The sequence below is a fragment of the Mrakia frigida genome (assembly GCF_051309035.1).
Source record: "Mrakia frigida strain ATCC 22029 unplaced genomic scaffold BDY24scaffold_7, whole genome shotgun sequence".
NCBI lineage: Eukaryota > Fungi > Basidiomycota > Tremellomycetes > Cystofilobasidiales > Mrakiaceae > Mrakia > Mrakia frigida.
In genome coordinates, this window is record NW_027481274.1 from 437,511 (window position 1) to 462,328 (window position 24,818).

Below are 24,818 nucleotides of genomic sequence, written 5' to 3' on the forward strand. Positions count from 1 at the left end.
CTTGTTTCCCTCCCCGTCGTCAACCCAAATGAATATCTCCGGGAAGGTCTCAGAGACTCAGCCATCTTGATCCGGACCTCCCTGATGATCTGCCTCGTCGACAACGCCATCCTGTACTTGTCGCGTCGTCGAAAAATTGCTGTTCAGTTCCAGAAAGTGAAAGAGGTTGTCAGAGCTCGTTCGACTCGATCCCGTCGGCTTCGAAAGGATTTTTGTCGACGGACTTAATCTCCAACCATTCCGTCTTCTTTCGCCGTAGTAATCTTGTACTTCTTGGTACATAAATCCTCGAAAATGGCTGGACTGTTGAGGATGGGAGTATTGTCCTTCAAGTTGAGAATTGGGCCTAAACGACACGTCGAGCGGAAAGCAGAGTGCGAGACGTGCGTTCAGCTTGACAATCTCGAGGAAGGGAGGTAGAATGAGAGCTCACGAAGCATGTAGAGAGGGAATCTGAAAGCCAGCGGAGAGAAGAGGAACGTGGTTGGGGGGAAGGAAAGGGAGGACTGGTAGTGCAAGAGGGATCGAAAGAGCGTCGGACCGAATCAAAGGTTTGGGAACGAACCGACCTTGGAAAGAAAAGGTTGAGTTTTTTTGGCAGTGAGAGGGCTGCATCGGAGCAGATGTTTTTGACGAAGGGCTGAACTCGCTGAACGGGCAGACCAAAGAAAATCAGTCGTGAAAGAAGAAGAGTCGAGGACGACGCGTCGTCACGTCTCCGTCTTTCCTTCGTTCTCCCAAGTGAACGAGGAACAGCATAAGCATAACAGGTCAATCAAAAGATCGATCTCCACCCCTGTCACCCCAGCTCAGTCGGTCAACAGTCAACCCAAGCTCAGTCCAAACCCCCGGGCATCTCCTCCCCCTTCTCTCCAAACCTCTCGACCTTCTCTCCCATCTCCGTCCTCACCCCCACCCTCCCGATCTTCCCGACTCCAGGAACGACGACGACCTCCTGCCTAGGCTGAGGTTTGAGTTCACCCGTTCGGAAGGCTTCCTGTCGTTTCTCGCAGTCGAAGGCCCACCTGCGAACGAAGGACGAAACGAAAAAAAAGAGTGAGCCGCAGAGAATCGAAGGGAGAGAATCGAAGGGAGAGAATCGAAGGGAAGGGAGAGTCAGAACTTACATAGCCGCTCCGATTCGGTTGGAGATGGAGAAGAACATTCCTACGAAGGGGAGGGACTCGAGGAGCGAGGCGGCGAAACCGAAGCCTGGAAGAAGAAAGAGGAGAGGAAGGGAAGAACGCGCCGTCGCTTGTCAGCCTCGTTCGAAGTCGATGACAAGAAGAGAGAAAGAACGAACTGTAGTAGTCCCACTTTCGTTCCTCGACGAAGAGGAGAGCTTGGTTGGGTGTCATTCCTTTTGAGGCGAAGTACTGGAGCGGGAAAGGGAGAGGGGGAGGTGAGTGAAGTCGAGATCGAGGGAGGGAGGCAGGGAAAGGAAACGAGATGCGAGGAGAAACGTACAGGCTCGTGAAGGAACCTGGCTGATCCAAGAGCTTTGACCATGGAGGACACGATGATACTGAGGAACGAGGGAAAAGGAGAGTCAGCGAACGCGTCGGGAGGAGAGGGAGACGAGAAGAAAGCTTACCCGACGACGGGGACGAAGTTCAAAGGGAACAAGATGACTACGAAATATACAATAAATGCAGCAATTTCATCAGCTTCCTCGATCTGATCTGAAGGGAGACAAGTCGAGAGACGACGTACACTTGTTGACGAAGAATCTCCCGAGCTTTCCAAACACGACCTTCTGGATCCTCACTCTCTTGCTCGCCTTCTTAGCCTTCTCAACGGGAGGAACTTCGTACTCCTCGACGTAGGGTCCCCAGAAAGAAGCAGGTTTATTTCGAGATTCGACGGTCTACAACAAGAGGTCGAAGGGGAAGTTCAGCTAGTGAACGTCGAAGGAGGATCCAGAGATGAGGTTGGACTAACGAGATCCCACGCTCGTTTCCTAGCGATCTTGATGTTCTTGCTGAGGAAGAACTTGAGGATGTACCTGCAGAGCAGAGAAGAGAAACGGGGCGACAGGTGAGCAACGAGGAGAACGGTAAGAGACGAAAGAGAAGTCAGAACGCACCAGAACTGCCCTCCGATGATGAAGATAGTAGCATAGACGGCAAGAGGGAGGTTGTACTGATTGAGAGAACAGCGAATCCCAACGAAAGGAAGAAGAGGAAGGAGAAAGTCAGCTCGCTCTCGTTGTCTTCCTCACAACTCCATCGGCTCTCCCTCCTCCTCCTCTCATAGACCCCAAACTTCGATCTGAGACTCACCCCGAGAATAACGGTCCCACCCTCGTTGTTGGCAAACTTCTTAATCATCCTCGTCCCCATCAAGAACCTCTCGACGAAGCCCAATTGAGATCTCCAACTGATGAAGATCCAGGCCGCTCCCACCGCCAATCCTCGCAGAGTTCCGTTTCGAGTTTTCGCCCAGATCTGCTCAGAAGCATCCAGTAACCAAAATGCGGAGAAAAGAAGAGATTGAGGATCAGCAATACGGAGAAAATGAGCTCTCGAACGAGACGAGGGGGCGAGTCGCGGCGGTGCTGAACTGACGGGATTTCTGAGATGAGGATCAGAGAGAAGTCTGTAGATTCCAATGAGAGCGTAGGTGGGAGGGAAAGAGAGTCTGCTTGAGGAGGGAGATGAGAGGAAGGCCGAGGTTTCGTGGATAGCTGTCGAGAGAGGGATCTCATTCGTTGGAGCAGGGGAGGAGGAAGGAGCGTCGATGTCGAGCTCGGTTTTCGAGTAGCGAGGAGGGAGGGGAGGAGGAAGAGCTGAGGTGTAGGACGACATGCTGGCCGGAGGAAGACGTGGAGTACCTGCCAGAGGGAGAAGAGCACTTAAAGGAGGAGGGAGAGAAAGTGAAAGTTGGGAGGAAAGATCGATGAGCTCGACCTTGCTCGAGTCGTCATTTTACCCGTCCTGCGACTCGACTTCTACCTGCTCCCATGGAAAATGTTCTAACAAAAAAGAGTCAGCATGCACATTTCCAGAGTCTTACATATCGAAAGGTTTGCCAATAACTCAACTTTTCGCGCTTAGCGACGGGACTCTTGCGGTTGCTAGGACGCGTGAAATGAGGGAAAGTGTTCGACGCGACCTTCGAGCCGAGCTCACCTCAACAGCATCCTTCCCCTCCCTCCTTCCTTTGACCCTTCGCCCCTTTACACCCCCCTACACCCTTCTCCGTTCTCTTCACTCCTTCCTCTTCTCAGCCTCGGAATCAACAAGCTCAGAGTCTCCCGATGCCAGTAGCAGACCCACCGTTCGTCCCTCCGCTTTCTTCCCTTCTCCTTCTCCTTCCCACGCTGACCTTCCCCCCTCTCTCTCTCTCTCCTCCTCCAGCCACGAGGATGTTGCCTCTGACCCAGGAGTTATGCGATCCTTCTACCAACGACTCTTCCCTTGGAAAGCCCTCTTCACCTGGCTCAACCACGATCACAGTGAGCTCTCAAACGAACGCAAGAAAGAGGAGAATCAGACGAGCTCACGACCTCTCCCTTCCCCGCCTCCGCCCTTCCCCCAGTCCCTACAAAACTCTTCACCCATCGAGAATTCGCCTTCACCCTCCCAGGAGACATTTACCTTCGATACAACTCGTTCTCAAACGCAGAGGAACTCAAGAACGAGGTGCTGAGGTTGAGGCCATCGAGGTTCGAGATTGGGCCTGTCTATTCTGGAAAGGCCAGTCTCTGCCTTCCTGCCTCGGACTTATTCCTTCTGAATCATATCGAGCACTTTCTAGAGACCGAGTAAGTCCCAGGAGCCGTGAGCTGACTCGTTTCTTCCCCTCGTTCAACCTACAGCCTCGAGACAAGAAGACGCTCCGTCCAACCGCCTTCGTCCCTCTTCGACGCGAGCTCGTCTTCGATATCGACATGACCGACTACGACGAAATCAGAACATGCTGTCAGGACAAGGACATGTGCAAGAGGTGTTGGGGTTTCATCGCTGCTGCTACGGGTGTCTTGGATTCTGCTTTGAGAGGTCAGCTCAACCTCTTCCTTCCCTTCCTCCCTCGCGCCTTTGGAACTGACCGAGTCGTCGCGTTTATTCAGAGCAATTCGGCTACTCTCACCTTCTTTGGGTATACTCCGGCCGACGTGGAATCCATTGCTGGGTTTCGGATACGGCTGCCATCGATCTGACGGACGATCAACGTCGAGCTATCGTTCTGTACTTGGAGGTCGTCGCTGGATCGAAGGATACGAGCAAGAAGGTCAACGTGAGGTTCAAGGGATCGGAACTCCATCCTAGCATCAAGTGAGTAGTCGTTCCAAGTTGAATCGCTCGGTTTGGTGAAGCAAGGGTGGGAGGTAGATCAAATGGGAGGGGAAGGAGCGAAAGACGCGAGCTCGAGCTGACTTCTCTCTTTCTCTCCCTTCCCTCCGTGTTTCCCTCAGAACCGCCTACGACACCCTCGCCGAACAGTTCCCCGCTCTCATCCTCGACGATCAAGAGTGCTTCCGAACTAAGGAACAGTACGAAGCTCTCCTCGCTCTCATTCCAGATCAAGGTCAGGGCTGCTCTTTTACTTTCCTCCCGTCCTTTCGCTTAATCAAGCTCATGATGCCCGCTCGTTCTCGCTTTATAGATATCACCTCGCGTCTCCGCTCCCACTGGTCCACCACTTCATCCTCCACACCCTCTCGAACACGCTGGAAGGAGCTGTACAAAGAGATCCAACGACTCGCTCCCTCCGACGACAAACCCGAATCAGCAAAGTACAGACTGCTAACTCAGTCCCTGCAGGACGTCGTCCTCCAGTATTCGTACCCTAGACTGGACGCAGAGGTCTCGAAGCACAGGAATCATTTGTTGAAGAGTCCGTTCGTCGTGCATCCTGGAACGAGTGAGTTTTGTCGTTCTCTCTTTCGACGCGTCGATCCGAGGACTCTTTTACTCGATCAGCTAGTTGCTGATTTCTCTCCTTCCCCTTTCCTTCGGTTAACAGACCGAGTCTGTGTCCCCATCGACCCTACCAAAGTTTCCTCGTTCGATCCGGCCAAGGTCCCAACCGTCGGTCTCCTGCTTCGAGAACTCGCTGAGGCGCAGAGGAAGGTCGAGGAGGTTGCTGCTGCTTCTACTTCCTCGATGGACGTGGATGATCCTACATCGACAGGTGGAGGGAAGAAGGGAGAGGTTCGAGTCTGTGGTGCGCTTTGTCTCTTTCTGTTGGCTTCGTTCGACGCGTCGTTCGTTTCTTCGTCCTTCGAGCTGACTTGTCTTCGTTGGTTTGTTTGCGGGTATTCAGACTGGAGGGACACGTCTCTTCGACCTTACGTGGAGATGATGGATCGACACAACGTGGGGTTGATGAAGCAGACGAGGGAGAAGAAGAGGAGTGAGTTTCTGACCTCGGCTCGACCTCGCCTTGAGGCTCGTCCCCCGCCTCGAGCTGACTCCTCCTTCGTTTCCCTCGTTCTGTCTTGCAGGTGCCGTCTCGATGGACTTCTAAGCTCTTGTTCGGATGGAGAAGGGGTGGGGATTGGGAACGAGGCAGGCTCGGGGATCGCATGTCGTTCGCATTCGATCTTTCTTCCTTGCCCCTCTTCGAAAGATAGTTCAACAGCGGATTCGATCGAGACCAAAAGAGAAGAAAGAGAGAAGCGGAGAAAAAGAAAGGAGAGCTTTTTAGCTTTGGGATGGATGGATAAGCGAAGTTGAGAGCGAAACGAAGAACGAAGAGACGAAAACGATTCAAAATGAACGTGGGGAGTGCGCAAGACGAGACGGAAGATAGAGAGAGCTACATGTTCAGTGAGCAAGGGGTCAAGTCAAGAAAGGAAGAAAAGGTAGGGTAGAGGGAGGTTAAGAGGATGATCGATGTGTAAGAAAAGGGAAAGGAATGCTATAGAGGGAGAGAAGCGAGAGATTGATCAGCAGCAAAAGAGACGAAGCGGGAGACGGGAGACTGGAGAACTATTGTGGTGGTGGTGGTACAATAAACGAACGGAGAAGAAGCGAGACGTGAAAGAGAGAAGAGAGAAAAAAGCGAGGTGGTAGAGTGATTGTGTTGTTTGCGGGGACGAGGGACGAGAGACGATGGTAACAAAGGGGGAAGGGAACGCAGGCAGAGATGAGGGTCGTGAAAAGGAAAGGGAGGGGGAGTCGTGCGTATGAACAAGGAGAAGAGAAGAGTGTTTGTGGGTAAAGCAAAAGGAAAACACGAAAAATATAATCATAAGGATGGAGCCAGTCCGAGTGAAGGTCGAGAAGGGGAGGCGAGGCGAGGAAGGGTTGGGGGTTGGGTTGGTTTAGGCGGAGGGAGAAGCAGTCTGTTCTCGTCGACCGAGAACGCTGAGGTTAGAACCAGCTTTCTTTCGAAGTCTGTTGGTGAAGAGGGAAGAAAGGGAAAAGGAAGAGGAGGGGGAGTCAGGGACCTGGATCGAAGACGACGACGCGACAGACGAGAACGAAAGGACTTACCTGCTGGCAAAGTTCCTGGCTCCCAACTCATCCGCTGGACTAGGAGGACCTCTTGGCTGTCGAATCACTCCACTCCCGTAGGCCGCTCCTCCGTTCCCGACTCCTCCTCCAAGATCGTAGCTCCTCGTCCTAGGGTGAACCTCGACGGGAGACGGTCGTTGAATCTGCTCGATCTCGGCACCGTTCTGAGCGTTGAGAGCAGCAGCGGCTGCTGACATCGACCTGAGGTTGTTGTTTCCTCCGAATCCTGTCGGGGAGATGGTCTTCTCGGGTTGCTGAGGAACAGGGTAGGGTCGTCCGAGACCGAGTCCTTCGTAGATGGGTTTGAGGATGTCTCCGCCGCTGGTGTTCCACGATCCTCGTCCTCCTCCGTTCGAGTTGAGTAGAGTGTTGCCTTCGCTCGACGTTGGGGATCTCGATCCCTCGTTCTCGTCCGAGTTGGAGTTGGGCCCGCTGGGGTGCGACGACGAGTCCGAGTGGGCGTCCTGTTCAAGTCCGACGCCGTTGTTGGATTGGAATCGAGATCCAATGGGAGTGGACGAGTCTCTCGAGTGAGGAGGAGGAGAGAAGGTTCCGGTGAAGCGGGAGACAGGAGGAGGAGAGACGACGCCAGTCGAGGCGGATCGAGGATGGTTGGGAGGAGGAGAGTCGGCGGGCTTGGTTCTCCAGTTTCCAGACGCGTCCGATTTCCCAGCGGTCCAGACCGAAGCGGCTCCTGCGAGGGAAGGGACCTCCCGTTGGTCGTACTCGTAAAGTGCGAGATCTCGAGCTCCTCCTTGGGACGAAGGGATGTTGAGACCGCCGAATTGGGGGGTGTTGAGTCCTCCGTCGAGAGGCGAACCGACGCGACTCCTATCTCCTCCTCCTCCTTGGCTTCCAGCTCCAGGACCAGGACTGACTCCCGTCCTCTCTCCGACAGCACCAGCTCCAGGCTGAGGACTCAATCCTCTCGAGAGCGTCTGCCTTCCCAAGCCGCCTCCGTTCCCGAAGATCCCTGCTCCGTGAACGTCGTCCCTCGGCTGCTCGACCTCGAATCCGAACCGATGTCCGCTGGCAGCGACGGCTGCAGGAGTAGGAAGAGGTGGGACTCCAGATCTCGCTCTCAGGTTGGCTTGAATCTGCTGTTGGGCGGCGTGACGCTGTTCGTAGGCGGAGGCGAGCTGCTGAGGAGTTTGCTGAACCCGTTGAGCCTGGTTGGCCATCTGGACTTGAGCTTGAGCCTGAGCGTACGACTGATCGAAGGATCGTTGGTTGAAGGAAGCGGAGGGAGGAGGGAGAGCGTGAGCTCGTTGCTGCTGGTTGGGGTGTTGGAGGTGGTTTCCGTTGGGTTGAGCTGCGAGCATGGCGGCTTGCTGGGCTTGAGCGATGAGCTGCTGCTGGAGTTGTTGAGCCTGTTGGTGAACCTGAGGTGAAGAAGAAGAAGATTGAAATGATCGTCAGCTCGGAGAAGAAGAAGGTCTAGCGGGCGAGGACCGAAAGACGACAACGGGAAGGAGAACTCACTTGGATCCTCAAGAGCTGTTCGACCTGAGCTTCCATCTCCCTCTGCTGCTGCTGTTGAGCGAGAGCCTGGAGCAACTGCAACTCTTCGAGGTTCCTAGGTCCTTGGTTCGAAGCCAACGTCTGAAGAGTGAGGACTCTGAGGAGCTCCTGCTGCTGCATCTGTTGCTGGTAGGCGAGCGACTGCTGTTGGTGCTGCTGCTGGTTTCCTCGTCCTCCTCCTCCACCTCGATCTCCTCCACCCATTCCCATGCCCATCTCCATCCCTCCTCCTCCGTTTCCTCCCCTCTGCATCCCTCCACCTCCTCCCATCTGCTGCCCTCGAGGCATCATTCCTCCTCCGTTCCCTCCGTGGTGACCTCCGTTTCCTCCTCCTCCCTGCTGCTGACCCTGGTAAGGATACTGTCCGGCGTTCAAAGCGGCCATCTTGGCGACCATTTCCTCGTCCCTGCAAGCACAGAAGAGTACGAAGAAGAAGAGAGGCATCAGCTTCGAAGTCGCGACGAAAGAGGGAGAGGTTGAAAGGAGGGAAGGACACACTCGTCGTCGTCGTCGAAGGAAGGACCCAGAGTGTGCTCGGACGAAGGGAACCGTTGTCGATGCTGAGGGGTATGAGGAGGGAGTCTTGGAGCGTATCCGAGGTTGGAGTTGTTGTTGGTTCCCGAGAGGGCTCTCCCGTTGGAGTTTGAGGGAGGAGGGAGGTTCTGGCCTCTGAGTCCGGCGAGGAGGCTTGAGCGGGATTGAGGTGGGTTGAGAGCAGGGTATGACATGATGTTGGTGTTGCTAGTTTGGTTCGTTGGTGCGAAGGTTCGTTGATGCTGAGAAGGTTTGATGCGAAGTGGGAGAAGAGGGAGAAGGGGTCTGAGAGTGTCGACGAGCTGGCGTCCAAAGGGGCGAGATTGGAAGGGAAGGAAGGCGAAGGAGAGAGGTCAGCTTCCTTCCGCGAGTACGTCTTTACGTCGATAAAGACGAGAAGAGCGTGGGATGATGGCGAGTTAAGAGAAGCGAGCAGCAACTTACGAGCGAGAGAAAGGGTTGTTAACAAAGGGCAAGCCGAACGAGGACAACGAGTGCGAGAGTGGGAGAGAGGAGTCGAAAGGGATCGTCCAACGGAAAAGTGGGCTACGAGAGAGCGGAAAAGAGAACAGAAAGCGAGGCGGAGTCAGCTATAGATTCTTGAGTCTCCGCGGCATGATTGGGTTCAAGCTGGACGGCCCAGCTGGTATGGAAAGGGAGGAAAGGGGTGAAGGAGTGGCTCACTTTTCAAGCAAGAGAGAAGAGGGCACGTCCCGATTGACTAAGAGGTCCTCTTGTTCGTAGGCGTTCGATAGAGTGGGTTCGATTGAGCTACTGGTAGGAGCTAATTCCTGGTTCGAGAGCTGGACGGCGAATTGAGGTGTGGCTTGGAGTCGAGAGGCGACGAGGAGCGAGGGAAGGGGAGGAGAGTTGGAGCAAGGTCGAGCGGGTTGAGACGAGAGTTTCTTCTTGGCGGTGGACGATTGCTTGTTGAGCGAAGGGGAGGAGCGATTGAACTCTTGCTGTTTGTGACCCCGGACTTGCCAGAGAAAGGGAAGAAGGGAAGGGGGAGAGGAAGGGAGGGAGAAGAGAAGATGGTGGACAGAGGGAGGGGAGCGATTTCAATGAGAGACACCACGTGTTTTATTTTCTTGTTGTCCGTTCGGGAATGATGTTTTCTTCTTTGGCCGCCATCTTCGAGTCCATAAGAGCGCAGATACGATGGAGAACTCTCACCAAATTTGTTCGAGAGTACTTGGGTCGGGGAAGAGCTCGACACGTCCTTCGCTTCTCACTTCGCGAGCTCACAAAGAACGCCAGTCTCTAGAGCAAACATTCCCTTTACATAGACTTTAAGTTGATAAGAAACGAGACAAGATTATCGTCTAACTCCCCTCTGAGCCTTCTCCAACTTGGCCTTCTTGTCCTCCTTCTTCTGCTGAGTTCGAGTCAGAGGTTCTTTGACGACCACGGGAGCCTGAGCAACCGGAGCCTGTCGCTGAGCTTGAGCAGCCTGCTGAGCCTGCTGCTTGGCGAGCATGGGGGCAGCGAAGAGGTAGGCCTGGTATCCAACGTACGAGGGGATCTGGTAGAACAAAGAAGAGGAGAAGACGCGTCGAGAAGGGAGGAGAAAAGAAGTCAGCCGAGACTATTGAAGCTGATCACGATTGTGATATAAGAGCGAGGACGTACGGCGAGGAGAAGCCAGTAGGAGTAGTATCCGAGGAGAGGTCCGAGGACAGTGCAGGCCCAGATAACGTAGATGCTGTTGGAAAAGACAAAAGAGGAGGGAGGGAAGAGAGGTGAGCTTCAGCTTCGTTTCACAGAGTCGGTTCCCTAGCAAGAGCAGCTCCTCGAGATTAAGACGAGGACGTTTCCAGGAGCCCAACTACTGAGGACATGTTCTCCTCTAAATGCCTTCCTCTGGAGCTCCTTGAATGATCGTACGAGCTCGACATCTCTCGAGGAGAAAGCCGAATCCGGAGAGGATGGATGGCACTCACGTATCAGTCGCCCACTCGACAGGACCCTTTCCATCGAGAGCCTCTCCAGCCTTGTAGACGTGGCCGAGAGCGTTCCTCTTGGGGGATCCAACGAACCGAAGGAATCGGAAGCAGAGAACGGCTGGGACGAGGGTGAGGACGTAGAGCAAGGACGCTCCGGAAAAGTAAGGACGAGGTCGAAGGTAGTGCCTCAAGGCGAAGTAGAGAACCTGGAGATCCGAGAGAAAGGAAACGAGTCAGCAAGGAGTTCAAATAACGGGGTTGAGAGGTTGAAAGTCGCAGAAAACGAGCGAAGAGTGGTAGTACGAGCTCGAGGCGAGAAGGAGGAGGAAGGAAGGGAGTTTGACTCGTCACGAGCTTCCTTCCTTGTTTCCCAGCTTCTCTGAGCTTTTAAAGACTCGAGACAAGTTCGAAGTCGTGCCTAGTAGAGCTCGGTACATAGAAATTGAATAAAAATGAGCTTTACTCACGTTGGTAGCGACCATACCGACGGTGAGACGCCAGAGAGCCGTCTCGTTCGCACTCGCGACCCGCTTTGAGGAGGTGTTGGCCTGGGAAGAACGAAAGCAATGGAAAAAGGTTTGATCAGCTCTAGAAATCGTACAGGGGACTAGAGAGGACGTCTACGTACCATTTTAGAGGGATAAAGAAGAGATAAGAAGTGTTGAGGAGATGGGAGTTGGGAGCAAAGAGAAGCGCACGACCTCGTTTGATGAAGGGACGAAAAGTGAAGTTGGTCCCCGTGGGTTTCGTTTGACATCAAACCACCAGCTTCGCTCCTTATCTTTTTCAACGACCAGCATGGGCAAGACCAAAGCAAAGAGAGCCGAGGTCAGCGCTCAGTTCAAGGAGATCAAAGCTGCGAGGAAGGCAGCTCAAGCTGAACTCGACGACGACGACAACCCTCCCTCCTCCTCCTCCTCCTCCCAACTTCCTCCTCTCAAACGTCCAAAGCTCAACAACTCGACGTCCAGGAACAACAGGAAACCTTTCAACGAGGAAGACAAGCTTGGGAACCCTTTCTTCCCCATCGGACTTCCTCTCGAGGGTCAGAATGGAGAACGAGAGCTCGACGAGGCAGAGAAGTACCTTCTCAGCGTGAGGTGAGCTTCGACTTTCCTTCCCTCCTCTCCCTTCCCTGAACTCGAGCTCATTTCCTCCTTCTACTTTTATTCTTTCGGACTTCTGGGTACACAGAGAGGAAGAGGATCGACTCCCAAGCTTCGTTACAGCCTACAACCCTTACGTTCTCGCACCAGCAGCTCCTACACCAACCCCAAGGGGGAAGGACCTCTGGATCGCTGGACCCTCCGACCCTTTTCCCTCCTTCGCCTCTTCTTCCTCCAACCTCGAAGCCCACGCATCTTCCCAACCTCCAAGTCACCCTCTCGTTCCTACTCCCTTCTGGCGTCAACGATTCCTCGCCAACTTCCTCCAACTTCGAGCCGTTCGTTCCTTCCTCCTCCCGTCCCACACTTTGCTCTCTCGAAGACTCGAACTGACCCTTTACCCTCGTTCTCGCTCTGCTCAGAATCTCCGACACCCTTCCACCCTCCCTTCTCCGGCCAACCCAGGGTTCTCAACTTCCCTTAACCCTCCAGCTCACTACGTCCCTCTCCCAGGACCGAGAGAGCGAGAGAGCTGGAGACAGTACATCGTCGGCGCGTCGAGGAAAAAGATCCGAGTCGGCAGGGTCGTTGGAGAGTCGAAGAAGGAGATTCTCACGATCCCTACGGAGGCTGAGGAGGGGGTGCTCATGGATTGTGGAAGGAGGCAGGAGAGTGAGGTCAAACCTGGAGCTGCCGTCGCGGTCGAAACCGTCGTCGAGTCGAAGGGACCTTCCCCTCCCGTCGGACTGGACGAAGACGACGAGGAGATGATGGACGCTGCCGGAGAAGGTCACGAAGGGCAGGACAGAGATGAGGACGACGATGGATATCAGTTTGGGGACGCGACGGTGGACGACGGGACGGAATGGTATGGAGTGGACGGAGACGAGGACGAGGAGATCTTCCCTGCTCTCACTCAGGCCGAATTCGAGGAGCAGATCAACGACCTAGAGGATGCGTCAAGCTCGGACGAGGAGGACGAGGAGTCTCTGGAACTCGAACCTTTGCAACCGAAGCATCTTTCGAAGGAGCCGAGTCTCACGTTGATCCAAACTCTTCCTGAGGCGAGTCTCGCTTTCTCTCTCTCTTCCCTTCTTATCTTTGCCTTCCTCCGCTGACCGGTTCTTTCCCGTTCGTATCGCGCTGCAGTCAACAATTCTTCTCCTCCTCGCCCACCTAACCCACTTTCTTCGACCTCTCCCTCACCTCTTCAACTCTCAGCCTTCAACCTCGACTCCAGCACCTCCTCCTTCACCCTACCCAACCCTCACCCCTCTTTTCGCACGATGGATCCTCTCTCTCCTCTCCAAACTCGACGCCCGCCTCATGCCTTCCCACATTTCCCAACTTCGAGACCTCGCTCGAGTGATGATGGAGATCCTCGAGAGCTACGCGATGGGACCGAGGAAACGAGAGGAGGACGCTGGGTTGCTTGGAGAGGAGGAGAAGGCTAGGAGGGAGGAGGAGAGGATGGGCTGCTGGATGATATGGGGTGCTGTGGTGGAGGTGTGGGCGCAGAGGGATCTGGTGCTGGATATGGAGGTGGTGTTTGGGAAGCTTTGAGGGAGGGAAGGGTGAAGAGCGGAGGGGAGACGCGTCTCGTTTGAGGAAGAAGAGTCGCGAGGAGATGGGCTCTGGAGTCGACTTCTGTTGGTCCGTACACACTTCGATGCTATACAGTGCCAAGCTCGAAGCCAGGAAGAAGAAAGCTCACACCACCCGAATCCAGAAAGGAACGCGAGTCGAACCTCATTCTCTTCTCCTTCTCTTCTCCTCCTTCTTCGTTTCGTCGGTCAACTCACATCTTCCTTCCCTTCTTTCTTCCGCTCATTTCTTATTCAGAGTCGCCGAGAAGAAACCCAAGCCTCCTACTCGGAAGGAAATAATCGAGGAGAGGATGGCGTTCTATAGGGCTCAAGCCGCTCGAGAAGGCGCCGCCGGATTGGTCGCAGACGAGTCTGGTTCTGACGATGGATATGGATACTAACGTAGTAGGTAGGAGGTGTGATCGTCTTTCTGTTCCAAATGAAGGGAGCTTGAGGGAGGAGGAGGAGGTTGGGACGCGTCGAGTTTCTCGTTTCCCTTTCTTTGGCTATGTCCCCTCGTCTAATCTGTTTGATCTCTCTTTTGGGCTTCGTCGATACGTGCATAGCTGCTATGCATCTACTCTTCGCTGCACCCTTGGGCTCAGAGAGGAATCCTCAGGTCGTGTCCGTCGTCGACGGTAATAAGTCGAACGGAAGAGGTCGAGGCGACGCGCTGCCCAAATCGAGGTTCAAGTAGTCAGCGTTCGGGGTAAAAGTCAGAGTCTCTTGTGGGGTCATGTAGCTATGTCTTTCGATCCTGCTGTCTCTGTTCCTTGGAGGAAGCCGAGGGAACCAGTTCGATTCAATGTCGTCGCCCACGGCGAGAAAGCTCACATGGTGGTCACTCGTTACTCCTTCACGAGGAAGATTCAAACGATAGCATGCTCTCAGACGACTATGAACATACATGATGGACGCGTCAGATGAAAAAGTTCACCCGCTGGGAGGTCGCCGGAAGAGGGAAGAGAAGGAAGGACGAGCTCGCTGCTGGCAGCTTGCCTCCTCCCTCCCTCCCTCCCTCCCTCCCTTCCTCCCTCTTCCTTCCTACACCTTCAAAAAAAGCAACCAACCTCCAAAAGCTACCACTCCCAGTCTTCAACAAAGCTGCACACAAACCAAGACCAGACTCTCGAGCAGGCTGGACCGAAGAACTGACCATCTCCGAACGCTCGCTCGTTCATCTCTCCGAGCTCACACACCCTTTCCTTCCTTCCTTCCCTTCCTCACTCCCTCTCGAGGTTTATACGATATGTTACTTCCTTCATTCGATAGTCATCTTCTTCTCGTTGACCTCCACGAACATGTAGCCTACGATGAGGACCATCATGGCGATTCCTAGCGAGTTCTGGGAGGTAGGAGAGGGAAGGTCGAGGTGAAGGAGAGGAAGGAAGGAGGGCGAGTCGACGAGGAGGAAAGGGGGTGAAGATGGGAGGGAAGCGAAAAGGGGGTCAGTACAGAGAGTTCCTTTCTTCGTAGGATGAGAGATGAAGAAGTGAGGAGGAAAAGGAAGAGAGGAAAGAGGGACGAACGGCGAGATTGGTGAGTCCGTCGTCAGAGATCATGATTGGGTTGCGAGTGTTACAGCTCGAGGTGATTGAAGTCTGAGAGGTAGAGAAGGTCGGAGAAAGGGTAGCCGTTGGTCAGAAGTTGGTATTTTGAAGTGAAGGAAGCAGCTGGATGGAAAAGCTCACTTGGGGACGAAGGAGGGAGGGTGGATGGTTGAGGGAAGCTGCGAGCTCGAGCTTCAGTCCAGGCAGGGTCGGTCTCTGTCTCTTTTTCTTCTTTCTTTCCCGGTGAAAAGGCGACCTTTTCAGGACCTGAAACAGCGCCTTAGAGCCTAAAGCGTTTTACTCTCTCAGCGTGATGACTGAAGATAAGGGAGAGGACTCGCGTCTCTCTCCACTGCGACGCGTCGCTTTCTCTCCTGAGAACAGCTCTTTGAGAAGAAACGAGTGTCGATGATAAGAGAAAGCAGGTGACTAAGTAATATAGGTAAAGTCCAAGAGAGCAGAGAACAAGGCAGATGCAAGGCAAAGTCCAAGAGGAGAGGCAGAGGGGGGCAAACAAATCCGCGCCGAGGCGACGGGAGGAAGAGAGGCGATTATAGTAGGGGGAAGAGACAGCTGAGCGAACAAACCGAAAAAAAATGTCCAAAAGAAGATATCTAGAGCATCAAACCTCCAGCAAGTCCAACAAGACCCACCGCAACGGCAACTCCCCAAACTCCAACGCGTCCCTCCGAACCGCTGCTCGACGACACAGAAGCAGAAGCAGATGCGCTCACATTCCTGACGAGGCCGGAAGCTGAACTTCGAGCAGCTGAAGAAGAGACGGCCACCCTCGAGGCTGAGACGGAGGCGGTAGACGAGGCGATGGCGGAGGAAGAGGAGGAGGAGGTAGTTGTCAACGCGATGGAAGAGGTGGAGGAGGCAACCGAGGGAGAGGATGAAACGACGGCAGCGGTGGATGATGTTGTGGCAGCAGTCGAGGTAGAGAAGGTAGTGACGGCAGTGGTGGTGGTGGCTGAGTGAAGGAAGGGAAGGGAGGAAAAGAGAGGGTGAGCTTCGGACTCGCTAATCCTTCAAAGAAGATCAAGCAGGTGCAGAAACAAGTACTCACCAGCAGCAGTGGTAGGAAGAGCAGCGTTAACATCCAGTCCGTTTGCAATCGTAGCGAAGGAAGTGCACTGGGAGGTCGCTCCGGCAGGATGAGCGTCGGCTGAAGAACGCGTCGGAAGATTAGCTCAAGCTACTTCCCTTCAATAACTAGAGCGAGATGAGCGGAACTCACGGGTCATGGCGTCACCCTGGTAGAAGGTTGAAGTTCCGTAGACACCAGGAGCTTCGACGGCGTCTCCAGCACAGTTGCTGAAAAGGGAAAGGACGCAGGTCAGCTTTTTGTGTCGATGCGTGAAAGGAGAGGCGGGCAACTCACTCGAACGAGCCAGATGAGTAATCTCCAGGTTGGTTCCATCCACATCCGAGGACGTCGTAGATCTGAAAAGGCCAGAGGGGAAGAAGAGACGCGTCGAAGGTCAGTTCACGTCGAACGTGTGGAGGAAAAGTTGCGGCGAACTCACGTGTTGACAGTTTCCAGCAGCGTTATCCCCGGTACAGATTCTGAAGCAAAAGGCGTTGGAAGACATGAAGTTGGTCCATTCGTTCTGAGAGACGAGAAAGGAAGGGAGAGAGAGAGACCGATCAGCGAGGGCGACGAGAAAACGAGGACGACGAGCACAACTCACGACCTGCTGAACACCGTTTCCGAAAGCTGAAATTAAAGCCGATATATCAGTGGTGCTTTTCGACGAAAGAAAGAGCGAGCAAAGCTCACCAGAGCTGAAGACGAGACCTCCAATGGGGTTTCCATTTCCGTCAGCGCCTGAAAGAAGCGAAAGAAGTCAGTGAACGCGTCGAAAACAAGTCTGAGACAGATATAAACTGACCGTGAGGATCTGTGTCACCAAAAGAAAGCACAGAACCGTCAGCTCGAAGTTCCGGAGAGACATTCGGATCATGGAAAGGAGGGACGAACCGAGCTCTCCCCCATCGTCTCCAGCGGGTATGTTGAGCTTCGTCAAGTCTCCAACTCCAGTGATCTGAACATCTGATGAATGAAAAAAGAGGCAGAACGTCTGTGTGAGCTTCGAGAGACGACGAAGGACGTTCTTCCCGACGCGACCGAGGGAACGAACAATGAGGAGTCTGGACGAAATGAGCTCCCGAGATGGCTCCGTCAGGGATAACACGAGTTCCATGACCACCTTGAACACACCAGCTGTGTCGGAGAAGATCGAAACACAGGAGTCAGCGAAAGAGAAGGAAACGAGAGCGGGAAGCGAAGGGCGGAGAGAAGAGAGGAGGAAGAGACGACTCACGCAACCTCGATTCGTTCCGTATTCCCGATGGCAGAGTCTCCGTAGTCGCTGGTAGTAGAAGGAGGAGCCCAGAGACAGAAGTCGGTAACGCTGTTGATGTACGCGTTCTATGAGGGAGAAAAACAACAAGCGGAGAGGTTCAGCGTTAACGTCCGAAAAGACGCCTCTTTCCTCCGCCGACTTTCCACGACATGTCCTTCCATTTTTCACGAGGGAAAAGGAACGTACCTGGCACATGCTGTCCTGAGAGGAGCCGGTTCCGCATTGGTTCGTTCCAGTCTGTGAAAAAGAGGAGTGGTGAGCTTTGGAAGGGCTAGGGAGGGGACGAAAGTGAAGGGGAGGAGGAGAAGAAGAAAGCTCAACTCACCTGTCCTTCCTGAGTCTTATCGGGAGCGTCTGCGAGCGATGAAAGGTAGAGATCAGCTTTCCGAAGGTGAGAAAAAGCAGACGAGACGCATCTGCTCACTCTCAGGAGTGCTGTAAGAGGAGAAGGTGCAAAGGTGAGTAAACGAAAGGGAGGGAAGTGAAAAGAAAGAGCGGACGGAGGGAGGACGAACTACTGAGCTCGAGCGGATCCGACGAGGAGGAGGGAGAGAAGAGCAAAGGACGAGGAGGCCATGATCGGTCGATTAGGTAGGTAAGGAAGGGCGAGGTGATGGTTGAGAGACAAAAGAAGGTGGGCTGGAGGGTGACTGTTGATGGAAGAAAGAGAAGAGAGAAGGTGACCGACGATCTCGAGTTCTGTTTTTAGGGGTGGTGAGTCCCTTGGCTTTTTGATTTCTTTCTGACGATCTAAGGTCTCGAAGCAGTTTTTCTTACTTGCCTTGTACTTCCTGTACATCTCAGGGAGAAGAAAGGCTTTGCGTCAGCGGAATTGAAGTCGGAAAAGAAAGGGGAGATCCGATCCAAAAAAGCAAAGGTCGACCCTTCTCCTCTCCCCTCGTTGTCCACCCTCCTCAACCCATCCTTCCAGCCCTCAGGGACATCATCACACCCTCCTGCATATCTTCGTCTAGCAGGCCCTTGCCATCTCCATCGCTCTCCAGCACCAGATCGTAAGCCTCGGCGACGATGGAAGGGTGGATGGGCACGTTGTTTCTGGCGAGCATGAGGATGATGTTGGAGACGAGAGCGATGGATCGAAGGGTTTCCGGAGGAATGACCTGAGAGAGAGAGGAAGGAAAGACAAGCAGGTCAGTGAGCGGCTCGAGGAGCTGAGGAGCTGATCTGGCGAAGAAGAGCCAGAGCGGGAGACGAGACGCGGAGTGGGTTTCGAGCGACGAGTACTCACATCGTTCTTCCCACTGTATACTCCCTCTCCATCGAAACCACCAGCTCCAACAGCCTTCCCTTCCGAGGCAGCCTCCGTATCCTCCTCGAGCGAAGGGATATGCATCGAGACCCAAATGAAACCGTTCAGACCGAGGATGAGGTCGACGCCGCAAGGCAGAGTGTGGAAGTGGGATTTCAGACGAGGGAGGAGGGAGGGAGGGAGAGTGATGAGGTGGCCGTTCTTGAGCTGGAAGGTGAAAGAAAGGAAGGGAAGCGATCAGCGAGAGAAGACGAGGGTCGAAAGACGCGACTCAGAGAGAACGAACCTTTCCGTATCTCAGCGAACGCGTATGTAACGACATGGTTCCATCCCCCATTAGCGACTGAACCTCAGCTACCAGCAGCTGTGAAGAGAAAGAGGGCGAAGAGGGAAGGAAAGAGTCAGGAGGAGCTCGAGACCAAGAGGAGTGAAGACGGTGCTCACGTCTCCCTCCTCGAAGAACCTGAACGAAGGGAACGCAAGGAAGTCGAGTCAGCTACAGGTCTCGGGAAGATAAGCAGGCAAACGGATATGACTCACTGTCGCATCTGCAGCTCATCCGACTCGAGCTTCCTCCTCTACATGACCCAAAAACGAAACGACTTGATCAGCTTCGACTCGCGACCTCAGCCCTTCCGAGCTCAACAAAAGCAGAAAGGACGAACCTGAACTCCACCAGGCAAGTTGACCGAGCTCAACATCAACACAGCATCCTGCCTCGAACCCGCATCGACCTTCCAACGTTTAGCGGCGACCTACAAACGAAAGAACGGAGAAAGGGAAGGAAAGTCGAGGTCAGCTTCGTTTCTCCTTCCCTCCTCCTTCGCGCCCCCGTCCTCGTCCCACCTCTCTTTGAGCGAATGAATCGAAGGGTCTACTCACCTCTGTTATCCTTCCTACTACCAGATCTCCCACCTCGGGTGTGAACCTCGCTCTCAGAGGTCTGACACTGACGAGCTTGTTCACTCGCTCAACCCTTCCAGTCACGGACGAGATGACCTTGTCGTCGGAAACGTAAGTTCCATGACCTCTGAAGAAAGCAAACCGGGAAGAGAGCAAGCAGAAGGTTCAGTTCGAGCTGAAAAGGAGCTCTCCTGCGAAGAGGAGGGACCAGGAAAGGTGGAGGGAGGAAGGGAGGGAGGGAAGGGAGGAGGAGAGGTTCAGTGAACTGACCTCATGAAAGCTGACGAGCTCGTTATGACCATCCCTGGGGAAGTAAAGTTACTGCTTCCTTCTCCGAGTGAATCCTCATCCTGTTCCACCTCAGGAACAGCCAGTCCGTCCTCCGAAGTCATATCCACGTCGGGGTGGTGTTGCATCGAAGTCGAGGAGGTCGAAGGGTCGTCGGGGAGGGAGGAGTCGTACATTGACAGCGTCGGAGTCGTGAATTTGAACATTTTCTCTCGAGTTTCGAGCAGAGGGTCGTAAGGGGGAAGGGGTAGGGGTTGGGCAAGGGTGTCTGGGTGGTCGTTAGTAGAAGAAAGCGGCAGGAGAGGCCTTCCAAAATCACGTGAGGAATTTCGAGCTTGACTTTTCGTTCGAGCTGGCTTCCTCCTCCTTCCTTCCCTCTCAACAGCCAGCAGGTGAGATCTCGCTCTTTCACTGTTCTTCCCATCCATCTCCTCCATCTCCATGCTGACTCCTCGCTTCTATCTCTGCTCCCCTCTCAGCTCAAAGGCCGCAAAGCTCGCACCCCACAGGATCCTCCTTCTTCGACCTCCCCTTCTCTTTCTTTGTTGTCAAGCCCTCACCGGTCCAGCATCAAGTCAGTCAAACTAGTCAAGGGAGGATGGATCCACCTCTTCGCGAGCGGGATAAGGTCTGAGTATTACAGTGCCCCCTTTAGAACAACCCTAGCCGGGTTCGTCTCTAATCAGCTTTCCTCCCTCCTCCTTCCTCCTTCTCTTCCCCTTCTCCCTCTTCCGTTTCGGCGGGCGAGTTTGGAGAGGGCGAGTCGGTGGGCGAGGATGTGTAGGAAACAGAGACGTAGCAGCGCACCAGAGATTCGTCCTCTTTCATCCCTCCCTGTGTTTTTCGTGGGGAAGAAGCTCCAAGATCTCCCTCTCTTGAGAGGGAAGGAGAGCGATGGATGGTTGGGGACTTGGAAGCGCTGCGGGGACCGTGTATCTCTATACTTCTCTTTCAGAGAAGCCTCAGCATCTTCTCTCCTTGTAGGAGAAGACGGCGTTCTACTTTCGTTTTCTCTTCCCCTCCCTTCTTGATCCGTTGGGTGGGTGAGGAGATGAGAGGGACGTAGAGGAGAGACGCACTTTAGTGCAATCTGCGGCTGGCCTCTTCTTTCTTTGGAAGGAGAGATCAAACTCAATTCAGACTACTCTTGGGCTGCTGGCCTGTTCTTTCTTTTCTTTCTTTCATCTCTCTACCTCCCTCCTCCAGTTCGGGTCTTGCTGGCTCGCGTTCGAACAGGACGCGGGTCGGTGGTCGAGCTGGCTCTTTCTTCCCGTTCGTTCCCTCGCTCGGTCTCTCTTCTCGATTGGGTGATTGGATGGGGTTGGGTTAGTTGTTGGGGTTCATCGAGTTTGAGGGTTGGTGCTGATAGAGCGGGAGGAGATGGCGAACGTGTCGAGGCGACGAGCAGGGCTGAGCGAACGAGAGTCGTTCGTGTGGCCGTAGAGCGGCGGACGAGCTCGAACTTGTCGGGATGGTGATGTCGAGTGAGGAAAACTTAGCATGATGCTAGAGAGACGGCAGTCTCAACCAGGGAGAAAGGAGAAGACTCAGAAGGGAGAACAGCGACGACGACGTCGACGAACTTTTGTTGACTCGCGAAGCTTCCCTCCCTGATCTTCTCTTTCTGATTCCGAACGCAAGGGATCAGCGAGCAGAGAGTGAATAACGCGTCTCAGTGTCTGCAAGCTCCCGAAGATATCTCTCGAGAAGGAAGAAGAGAAGAACTAGAGAGAGAAAGAGAAGAGGAATTCGGCGCGGTTCAACTGCCCTTACCTTCCTTCAAAAGCGAAATTTTTCACTGTCTTCTCTTTCAACCTCATAGCTGAAGATTTCCTCTCCAGAAACCTGCCCAAACGATGATCGAGGTCGGATTCCTACTTTTGAGCCAATGGAACGGGACGAAAAGGGCATGCCTTTTCTCGAACCGCTCCTCCCCTTTCGTTGACCCCCAACCTCCTTCCTCCCCCTCCTCCTTTCCCACATGTCTTTCTCGAGGATCGCAGCTCAGGCGTTCAGGGGTGCCGCCCCTCGGTCAACAGTGCCAGCTGTGAGTATCTCTCTTTGTATACCTTCGATAGAGGAAGAGGAGGAAGGGAAGGGGAGCTGGGCCTCCCTCCTCTGCTCGCAAAAACAGCATGCTCGACCATCTCTTTTGCTGACCTCTGGTTCCTCCCCTTCGTTTCTTCAACTCCAGGCCCGATTCGCTTCCACTTCTTCTGCTTCTTCTGTACGTCGTCATCTTTAATCCGTCCTCTCTTTCTCTCGCGATCGCGTCCAACGAGACTCTTTCCCTATCGAACAAGACCTGACCGACCTCATCTCTTTCTCCTCCTTCCCTTTCGTCACCCCTCCCTTCTTCCTTCCCCTTCGACTTCTCTATTTGCAGGCCCCATCTCGTCTCCACCTCGCCGCTGCCTCGCTCGCCACCGCTGGAAGCATGAGTCTCTACGTTTACTCGTACGGAATCCCTCAGGCTTTGCTTCCTGAAGCTGCCTTCGCCAACACCGTCGGAGAGGATGGTCTTCACGCTCCCGATATTCCCTTCTACCAGAAGGGATGGCTCCACACCTTCGATCACGCTTCGTGAGTAGCTCGTTCCCATCTGTATCCATCGAGAAGAGCAGGGTTGGAAGGAAGGAGAAGCGAAGGAGGGAACAAAAGAAGGGAGGGAAGAGTCGGAGAGGAAGGAGAGAGGGACGACGTTTGGTTGGTTGGGCGCGAGAATATCTTGCTACAGAGCTACGCCGAGCTCTGTCTTGCGCGGAATGGCGGGGAACGGAGCTATAGGAAGTCGAAGAAGCTGGAAATGGGACTTGGAGAGCTATAGGGAGAGCTTGGGGAGGAAGGAGAAGGGGTTCACGTCCTCTCGCTCCCCTTCCAGGCCAACGTCCTCTTTTCCGACCCTCCCTCCGATTCCTCCTGCTTCTACCCTCCCACTCCTCCCCTTCTGCACCACCACAACACTCTCCCACCTCTTCTCCATGAGCTCAACTAGAAACTGACTTCTTGTCCACCTCCTTTCGTCCCCGATCGATCCTTCAATCCAATCCAGCATTCGACGAGGATACGTCGTCTACCGAGAGGTCTGCTCCGCTTGCCACTCCCTCAACCGAATCGCCTGGCGAAACTTGGTCGGAGTCTCCCACACCGTTGACGAGGTCAAGGTACGTATCCCTTCCTTCCATTTCTGATCGTTGTTCGATGATGGATTCGCGGTAGAAGGGACCGAGAGGGCCCATTTCGCCAGCCAACGAAGGAGCTCGACTTTCGTTTCCCTTCGATGGTTCCGTTCTCGAGCTCGTTCTTCGTTCCTTCTCGAACCAAAAAGCTGACCACTGTCCTCGCTCCCTTCTTCTCCTTCTGCACAGGCCTTCGCTGAGGATGTCGAGTACACCGATGGACCCAACGACGACGGAGAGATGTTCCAACGTCCAGGAAAGCTCGCCGACTACCTTCCTCCTCCCTACCCCAACGACGAGGCCGCCCGAGCTGGAAACGCCGGTGCTCTCCCTCCTGATCTCTCGCTCATTGTTAAGGCTCGACACGGAGGAATCGTACGTTCTTCCTCTTCCTACCTTCACCTCGTTTGCTTCGTTGTTCATTGGTCCTGAAGAACCCGAGCTCGAGCTGACCTTCGTTTCCTTTCCCTGCCTCGTTCGATCTTCGTAGGACTACATCTTCTCGCTCTTGACTGGTTACGTTGATCCTCCTGCTGGTGTTGAGATCCGAGAGGGTGAGTCCCTCTGCTTCGCCGTCGATTGATACGTTGGACCCTCGCGGTCCTCGTTCGTCTCCTTCCTTTCGCTGACCTGTCCATCCTCGCTTTCGATCCTCAGGTCTTAACTACAACCCTTACTTCCCCGGAGGAGCTCTCGGTATGGGACGAGTCCTCTACGATGGATTGGTCGAGTACGACGATGGTTCGTTCTTCCCTCTTCGTTTCTCTCCATCCTCATCGACGAACCGTCGTTCTGACCTTGCTTTCTTCCTTACGATCGAACAGGAACCCCCGCTACCTCTTCCCAAATGGCCAAGGATGTCTCTACCTTCCTCAACTGGGCTGCCGAGCCTGAGCTTGACGAGCGACACAAGTTGGGACTTACCGTTCGTTTCCCTCCCTTCCCTCTCGCCTCGTTCGTTCATTCTCGTGTCTGACTTTGATTTTCCTTTCTTTCAGTCCTGCACCATCCTTACCACCATGTGGCTCATCTCCATCTGGGTCAAGCGATACAAGTGGGCTCCTATCAAGTCCAGGAAGATCCGTGAGTCGCCTTTCCCTCCTCCTTCCCTCTCTTCGGTCTCTCCTCGCACAACCCCTTACTGACTCAACTCTCCCCGCTCTTGTTACAGTGTACAACCCTCCCGCCCACACTGGACACCACTAGACTATCTCCTCCTCCTTCCCTCCCTCCCTCCCTCTCGTTTCTTTCAAGTCCGTTCGTTCTTCGGCTTCTTCAGTAGTCGAGGGACGTGACGTTCTCCTTTCTTTCTTTCTTTCTGTTTCATTTCTTTCTTTACTTCTGCTGCGTTCTTTCACTTTCAATTCTCGGTAAAAATACGAAGATGCAAAGGGTTTTTCGTTTCTATCTCAGACGTCGGTTCGGAAAGAGAGAGAGCGAGAGCAGGGAAGAGGAGGTTCTACGGACGTCAGATCGGTATCGAGTTGGATCCCCCTTGGGCAAAACATGTACTTCCCTCGATCTTTTGAGATCGGTGCTGATGCCCAGGTCGAAGGCGCAGAGTGACGACGGAGAATGGAAGTCAGGGTGGTCCCGCACACCAAGGGGGTGACCGGAGTCTGATTTTGGAGGCTCTCCCCCCCCCCTTGTCCGCACCCGGGTCGCGTTAAAAAACAACTTGAGTTGTGTATTTGACCAGCTTGAGCAGGGAAAGCGAGCCCATGAGCTCATCGCTACGTAAACGAACTGATGTAAGGAAGCTACAGCAGCGACTGAGCAGCAAAAAAAAGCTAGGAGGAGTTGATGGGGGAGATGGAGAAGAAGAGAGAAGAGGGAAGGTATGAAGGAAGGAGCGGGAGGAGGGAGAGAGAGAAGGAGGAGAGAAGGAGCAGCGACGCGACGGTTTTTGCTTCGAAAAGCTGATTTTCGAGAGATGAGCTCTGGAAAAGGCGGATGGGCGTCAAGGGAAGGATTCTTCGAGAGTCGTAGAACAAAGAGAGACGTTGTAAGAAAGAGAAGAGAAGGTAGAAAAGGGACCATGTGGTGGTTTGGGGGGAAAAGGGACGAGCACCCCTTGTCCACCCCCTCCCCAAATTCGGACT

At 54.1% G+C, this 24,818-nt stretch overlaps 9 protein-coding genes across 9 annotated transcripts; 4 read left to right on the forward strand and 5 right to left on the reverse strand.

The window, feature by feature from the left end:
* Positions 1-835: 835 nt before the first annotated feature.
* LDS2 (Lds2p) lies at positions 836-2,807 on the reverse strand (the record flags this gene model as incomplete). Its single annotated transcript, XM_076643159.1, has 10 exons — positions 836-1,025; positions 1,128-1,212; positions 1,304-1,376; positions 1,468-1,525; positions 1,595-1,631; positions 1,714-1,867; positions 1,942-2,005; positions 2,087-2,142; positions 2,283-2,447; positions 2,568-2,807. The coding sequence occupies 10 exons, from the start codon at positions 2,805-2,807 to the stop codon at positions 836-838; spliced, it is 1,122 nt and encodes a 373-aa protein (XP_076498837.1).
* Positions 2,808-3,123: 316 nt separating this feature from the next.
* PRI1 (DNA primase subunit PRI1) lies at positions 3,124-5,605 on the forward strand. Its single transcript, XM_076636885.1, has 9 exons — positions 3,124-3,457; positions 3,541-3,698; positions 3,821-4,001; positions 4,073-4,277; positions 4,418-4,530; positions 4,609-4,866; positions 4,969-5,169; positions 5,269-5,358; positions 5,450-5,605. The coding sequence occupies exons 1-9, from the start codon at positions 3,391-3,393 to the stop codon at positions 5,470-5,472; spliced, it is 1,296 nt and encodes a 431-aa protein (XP_076498838.1). The 5' UTR covers positions 3,124-3,390; the 3' UTR covers positions 5,473-5,605.
* Positions 5,606-6,271: 666 nt separating this feature from the next.
* BDY24DRAFT_413248 (uncharacterized protein) lies at positions 6,272-8,713 on the reverse strand (the record flags this gene model as incomplete). Its single annotated transcript, XM_076643160.1, has 4 exons — positions 6,272-6,344; positions 6,444-7,846; positions 7,947-8,391; positions 8,484-8,713. 4 exons carry the CDS (start codon positions 8,711-8,713, stop codon positions 6,272-6,274), a joined length of 2,151 nt encoding a protein of 716 aa, XP_076498839.1.
* On the forward strand, positions 8,484-9,558 carry BDY24DRAFT_381863 (uncharacterized protein). Its single transcript, XM_076639415.1, has 3 exons — positions 8,484-8,821; positions 8,964-9,065; positions 9,204-9,558. The coding sequence occupies exons 1-3, from the start codon at positions 8,759-8,761 to the stop codon at positions 9,261-9,263; spliced, it is 225 nt and encodes a 74-aa protein (XP_076498840.1). The 5' UTR covers positions 8,484-8,758; the 3' UTR covers positions 9,264-9,558.
* A 223-nt stretch (positions 9,559-9,781) lies between these two features.
* BDY24DRAFT_381864 (uncharacterized protein) lies at positions 9,782-11,227 on the reverse strand. The gene is made up of 5 exons (XM_076639416.1): positions 11,094-11,227; positions 10,933-11,013; positions 10,463-10,671; positions 10,152-10,224; positions 9,782-10,044 (listed from the first exon to the last, which is right to left on the reverse strand). Exons 1-5 carry the CDS (start codon positions 11,220-11,222, stop codon positions 9,838-9,840), a joined length of 699 nt encoding a protein of 232 aa, XP_076498841.1. The 5' UTR covers positions 11,223-11,227; the 3' UTR covers positions 9,782-9,837.
* BDY24DRAFT_433645 (SIP1 domain-containing protein) lies at positions 11,228-13,450 on the forward strand. The gene is made up of 4 exons (XM_076644122.1): positions 11,228-11,565; positions 11,660-11,909; positions 11,994-12,635; positions 12,721-13,450. The coding sequence occupies exons 1-4, from the start codon at positions 11,264-11,266 to the stop codon at positions 13,132-13,134; spliced, it is 1,608 nt and encodes a 535-aa protein (XP_076498842.1). The 5' UTR covers positions 11,228-11,263; the 3' UTR covers positions 13,135-13,450.
* A 1,642-nt stretch (positions 13,451-15,092) lies between these two features.
* Positions 15,093-17,862, reverse strand: BDY24DRAFT_266839 (uncharacterized protein). The gene is made up of 16 exons (XM_076636886.1): positions 17,858-17,862; positions 17,595-17,775; positions 17,501-17,511; positions 17,402-17,430; positions 17,263-17,313; positions 17,035-17,141; positions 16,852-16,934; positions 16,692-16,763; positions 16,603-16,611; positions 16,491-16,538; positions 16,402-16,427; positions 16,237-16,320; positions 16,092-16,153; positions 15,948-16,024; positions 15,777-15,875; positions 15,093-15,680 (listed from the first exon to the last, which is right to left on the reverse strand). Exons 2-16 carry the CDS (start codon positions 17,651-17,653, stop codon positions 15,322-15,324), a joined length of 1,176 nt encoding a protein of 391 aa, XP_076498843.1. The 5' UTR covers positions 17,654-17,775; positions 17,858-17,862; the 3' UTR covers positions 15,093-15,321.
* Positions 17,863-17,990: 128 nt separating this feature from the next.
* Positions 17,991-19,665, reverse strand: RRP4 (exosome non-catalytic core subunit RRP4; the record flags this gene model as incomplete). The annotated part of the gene is made up of 8 exons (XM_076642695.1): positions 17,991-18,197; positions 18,326-18,553; positions 18,633-18,710; positions 18,791-18,809; positions 18,887-18,924; positions 19,012-19,101; positions 19,229-19,376; positions 19,520-19,665. 8 exons carry the CDS (start codon positions 19,663-19,665, stop codon positions 17,991-17,993), a joined length of 954 nt encoding a protein of 317 aa, XP_076498844.1.
* A 1,779-nt stretch (positions 19,666-21,444) lies between these two features.
* CYT1 (ubiquinol--cytochrome-c reductase catalytic subunit CYT1) lies at positions 21,445-24,123 on the forward strand. The gene is made up of 10 exons (XM_076639417.1): positions 21,445-21,584; positions 21,732-21,764; positions 21,924-22,120; positions 22,590-22,701; positions 22,906-23,091; positions 23,207-23,270; positions 23,374-23,457; positions 23,541-23,641; positions 23,715-23,799; positions 23,888-24,123. Exons 1-10 carry the CDS (start codon positions 21,519-21,521, stop codon positions 23,920-23,922), a joined length of 963 nt encoding a protein of 320 aa, XP_076498845.1. The 5' UTR covers positions 21,445-21,518; the 3' UTR covers positions 23,923-24,123.
* The last annotated feature ends 695 nt before the right edge of the window (positions 24,124-24,818 follow it).

Excerpts from the sequence above, each read along its gene's own strand:
- BDY24DRAFT_381863 (XM_076639415.1), top strand. The coding sequence starts at position 8,759 with ATGCTGAGAAGGTTTGATGCGAAGTGGGAGAAGAGGGAGAAGGGGTCT. Across the intron at positions 8,822-8,963 it reads GGTCTGAGAGTGTCGACGAG|GAGCGAGAGAAAGGGTTGTT; the intron begins CTGGCGTCCAAA and ends GCAGCAACTTAC. Across the intron at positions 9,066-9,203 it reads TCGTCCAACGGAAAAGTGGG|TTTTCAAGCAAGAGAGAAGA; the intron begins CTACGAGAGAGC and ends GGAGTGGCTCAC.
- PRI1 (XM_076636885.1), top strand. The coding sequence starts at position 3,391 with ATGCGATCCTTCTACCAACGACTCTTCCCTTGGAAAGCCCTCTTCACC. Across the intron at positions 5,170-5,268 it reads GGGAGAGGTTCGAGTCTGTG|ACTGGAGGGACACGTCTCTT; the intron begins GTGCGCTTTGTC and ends GCGGGTATTCAG. Across the intron at positions 5,359-5,449 it reads GACGAGGGAGAAGAAGAGGA|GTGCCGTCTCGATGGACTTC; the intron begins GTGAGTTTCTGA and ends TCTGTCTTGCAG.
- BDY24DRAFT_266839 (XM_076636886.1), bottom strand. The coding sequence starts at position 17,653 with ATGGCCTCCTCGTCCTTTGCTCTTCTCTCCCTCCTCCTCGTCGGATCC. Across the intron at positions 17,314-17,401 it reads ATAAGACTCAGGAAGGACAG|ACTGGAACGAACCAATGCGG; the intron begins GTGAGTTGAGCT and ends TCTTTTTCACAG. Across the intron at positions 17,142-17,262 it reads CTCAGGACAGCATGTGCCAG|AACGCGTACATCAACAGCGT; the intron begins GTACGTTCCTTT and ends TCTCCCTCATAG.
- BDY24DRAFT_433645 (XM_076644122.1), top strand. The coding sequence starts at position 11,264 with ATGGGCAAGACCAAAGCAAAGAGAGCCGAGGTCAGCGCTCAGTTCAAG. Across the intron at positions 11,566-11,659 it reads AAGTACCTTCTCAGCGTGAG|AGAGGAAGAGGATCGACTCC; the intron begins GTGAGCTTCGAC and ends CTGGGTACACAG. Across the intron at positions 11,910-11,993 it reads ACTTCCTCCAACTTCGAGCC|AATCTCCGACACCCTTCCAC; the intron begins GTTCGTTCCTTC and ends CGCTCTGCTCAG.
- BDY24DRAFT_381864 (XM_076639416.1), bottom strand. The coding sequence starts at position 11,222 with ATGTCAAACGAAACCCACGGGGACCAACTTCACTTTTCGTCCCTTCAT. Across the intron at positions 11,014-11,093 it reads TTCTTTATCCCTCTAAAATG|GCCAACACCTCCTCAAAGCG; the intron begins GTACGTAGACGT and ends CGTTCTTCCCAG. Across the intron at positions 10,672-10,932 it reads TCGGTATGGTCGCTACCAAC|GTTCTCTACTTCGCCTTGAG; the intron begins GTGAGTAAAGCT and ends TCGGATCTCCAG.
- CYT1 (XM_076639417.1), top strand. The coding sequence starts at position 21,519 with ATGTCTTTCTCGAGGATCGCAGCTCAGGCGTTCAGGGGTGCCGCCCCT. Across the intron at positions 22,121-22,589 it reads CACACCTTCGATCACGCTTC|CATTCGACGAGGATACGTCG; the intron begins GTGAGTAGCTCG and ends AATCCAATCCAG. Across the intron at positions 23,642-23,714 it reads GACACAAGTTGGGACTTACC|TCCTGCACCATCCTTACCAC; the intron begins GTTCGTTTCCCT and ends CCTTTCTTTCAG.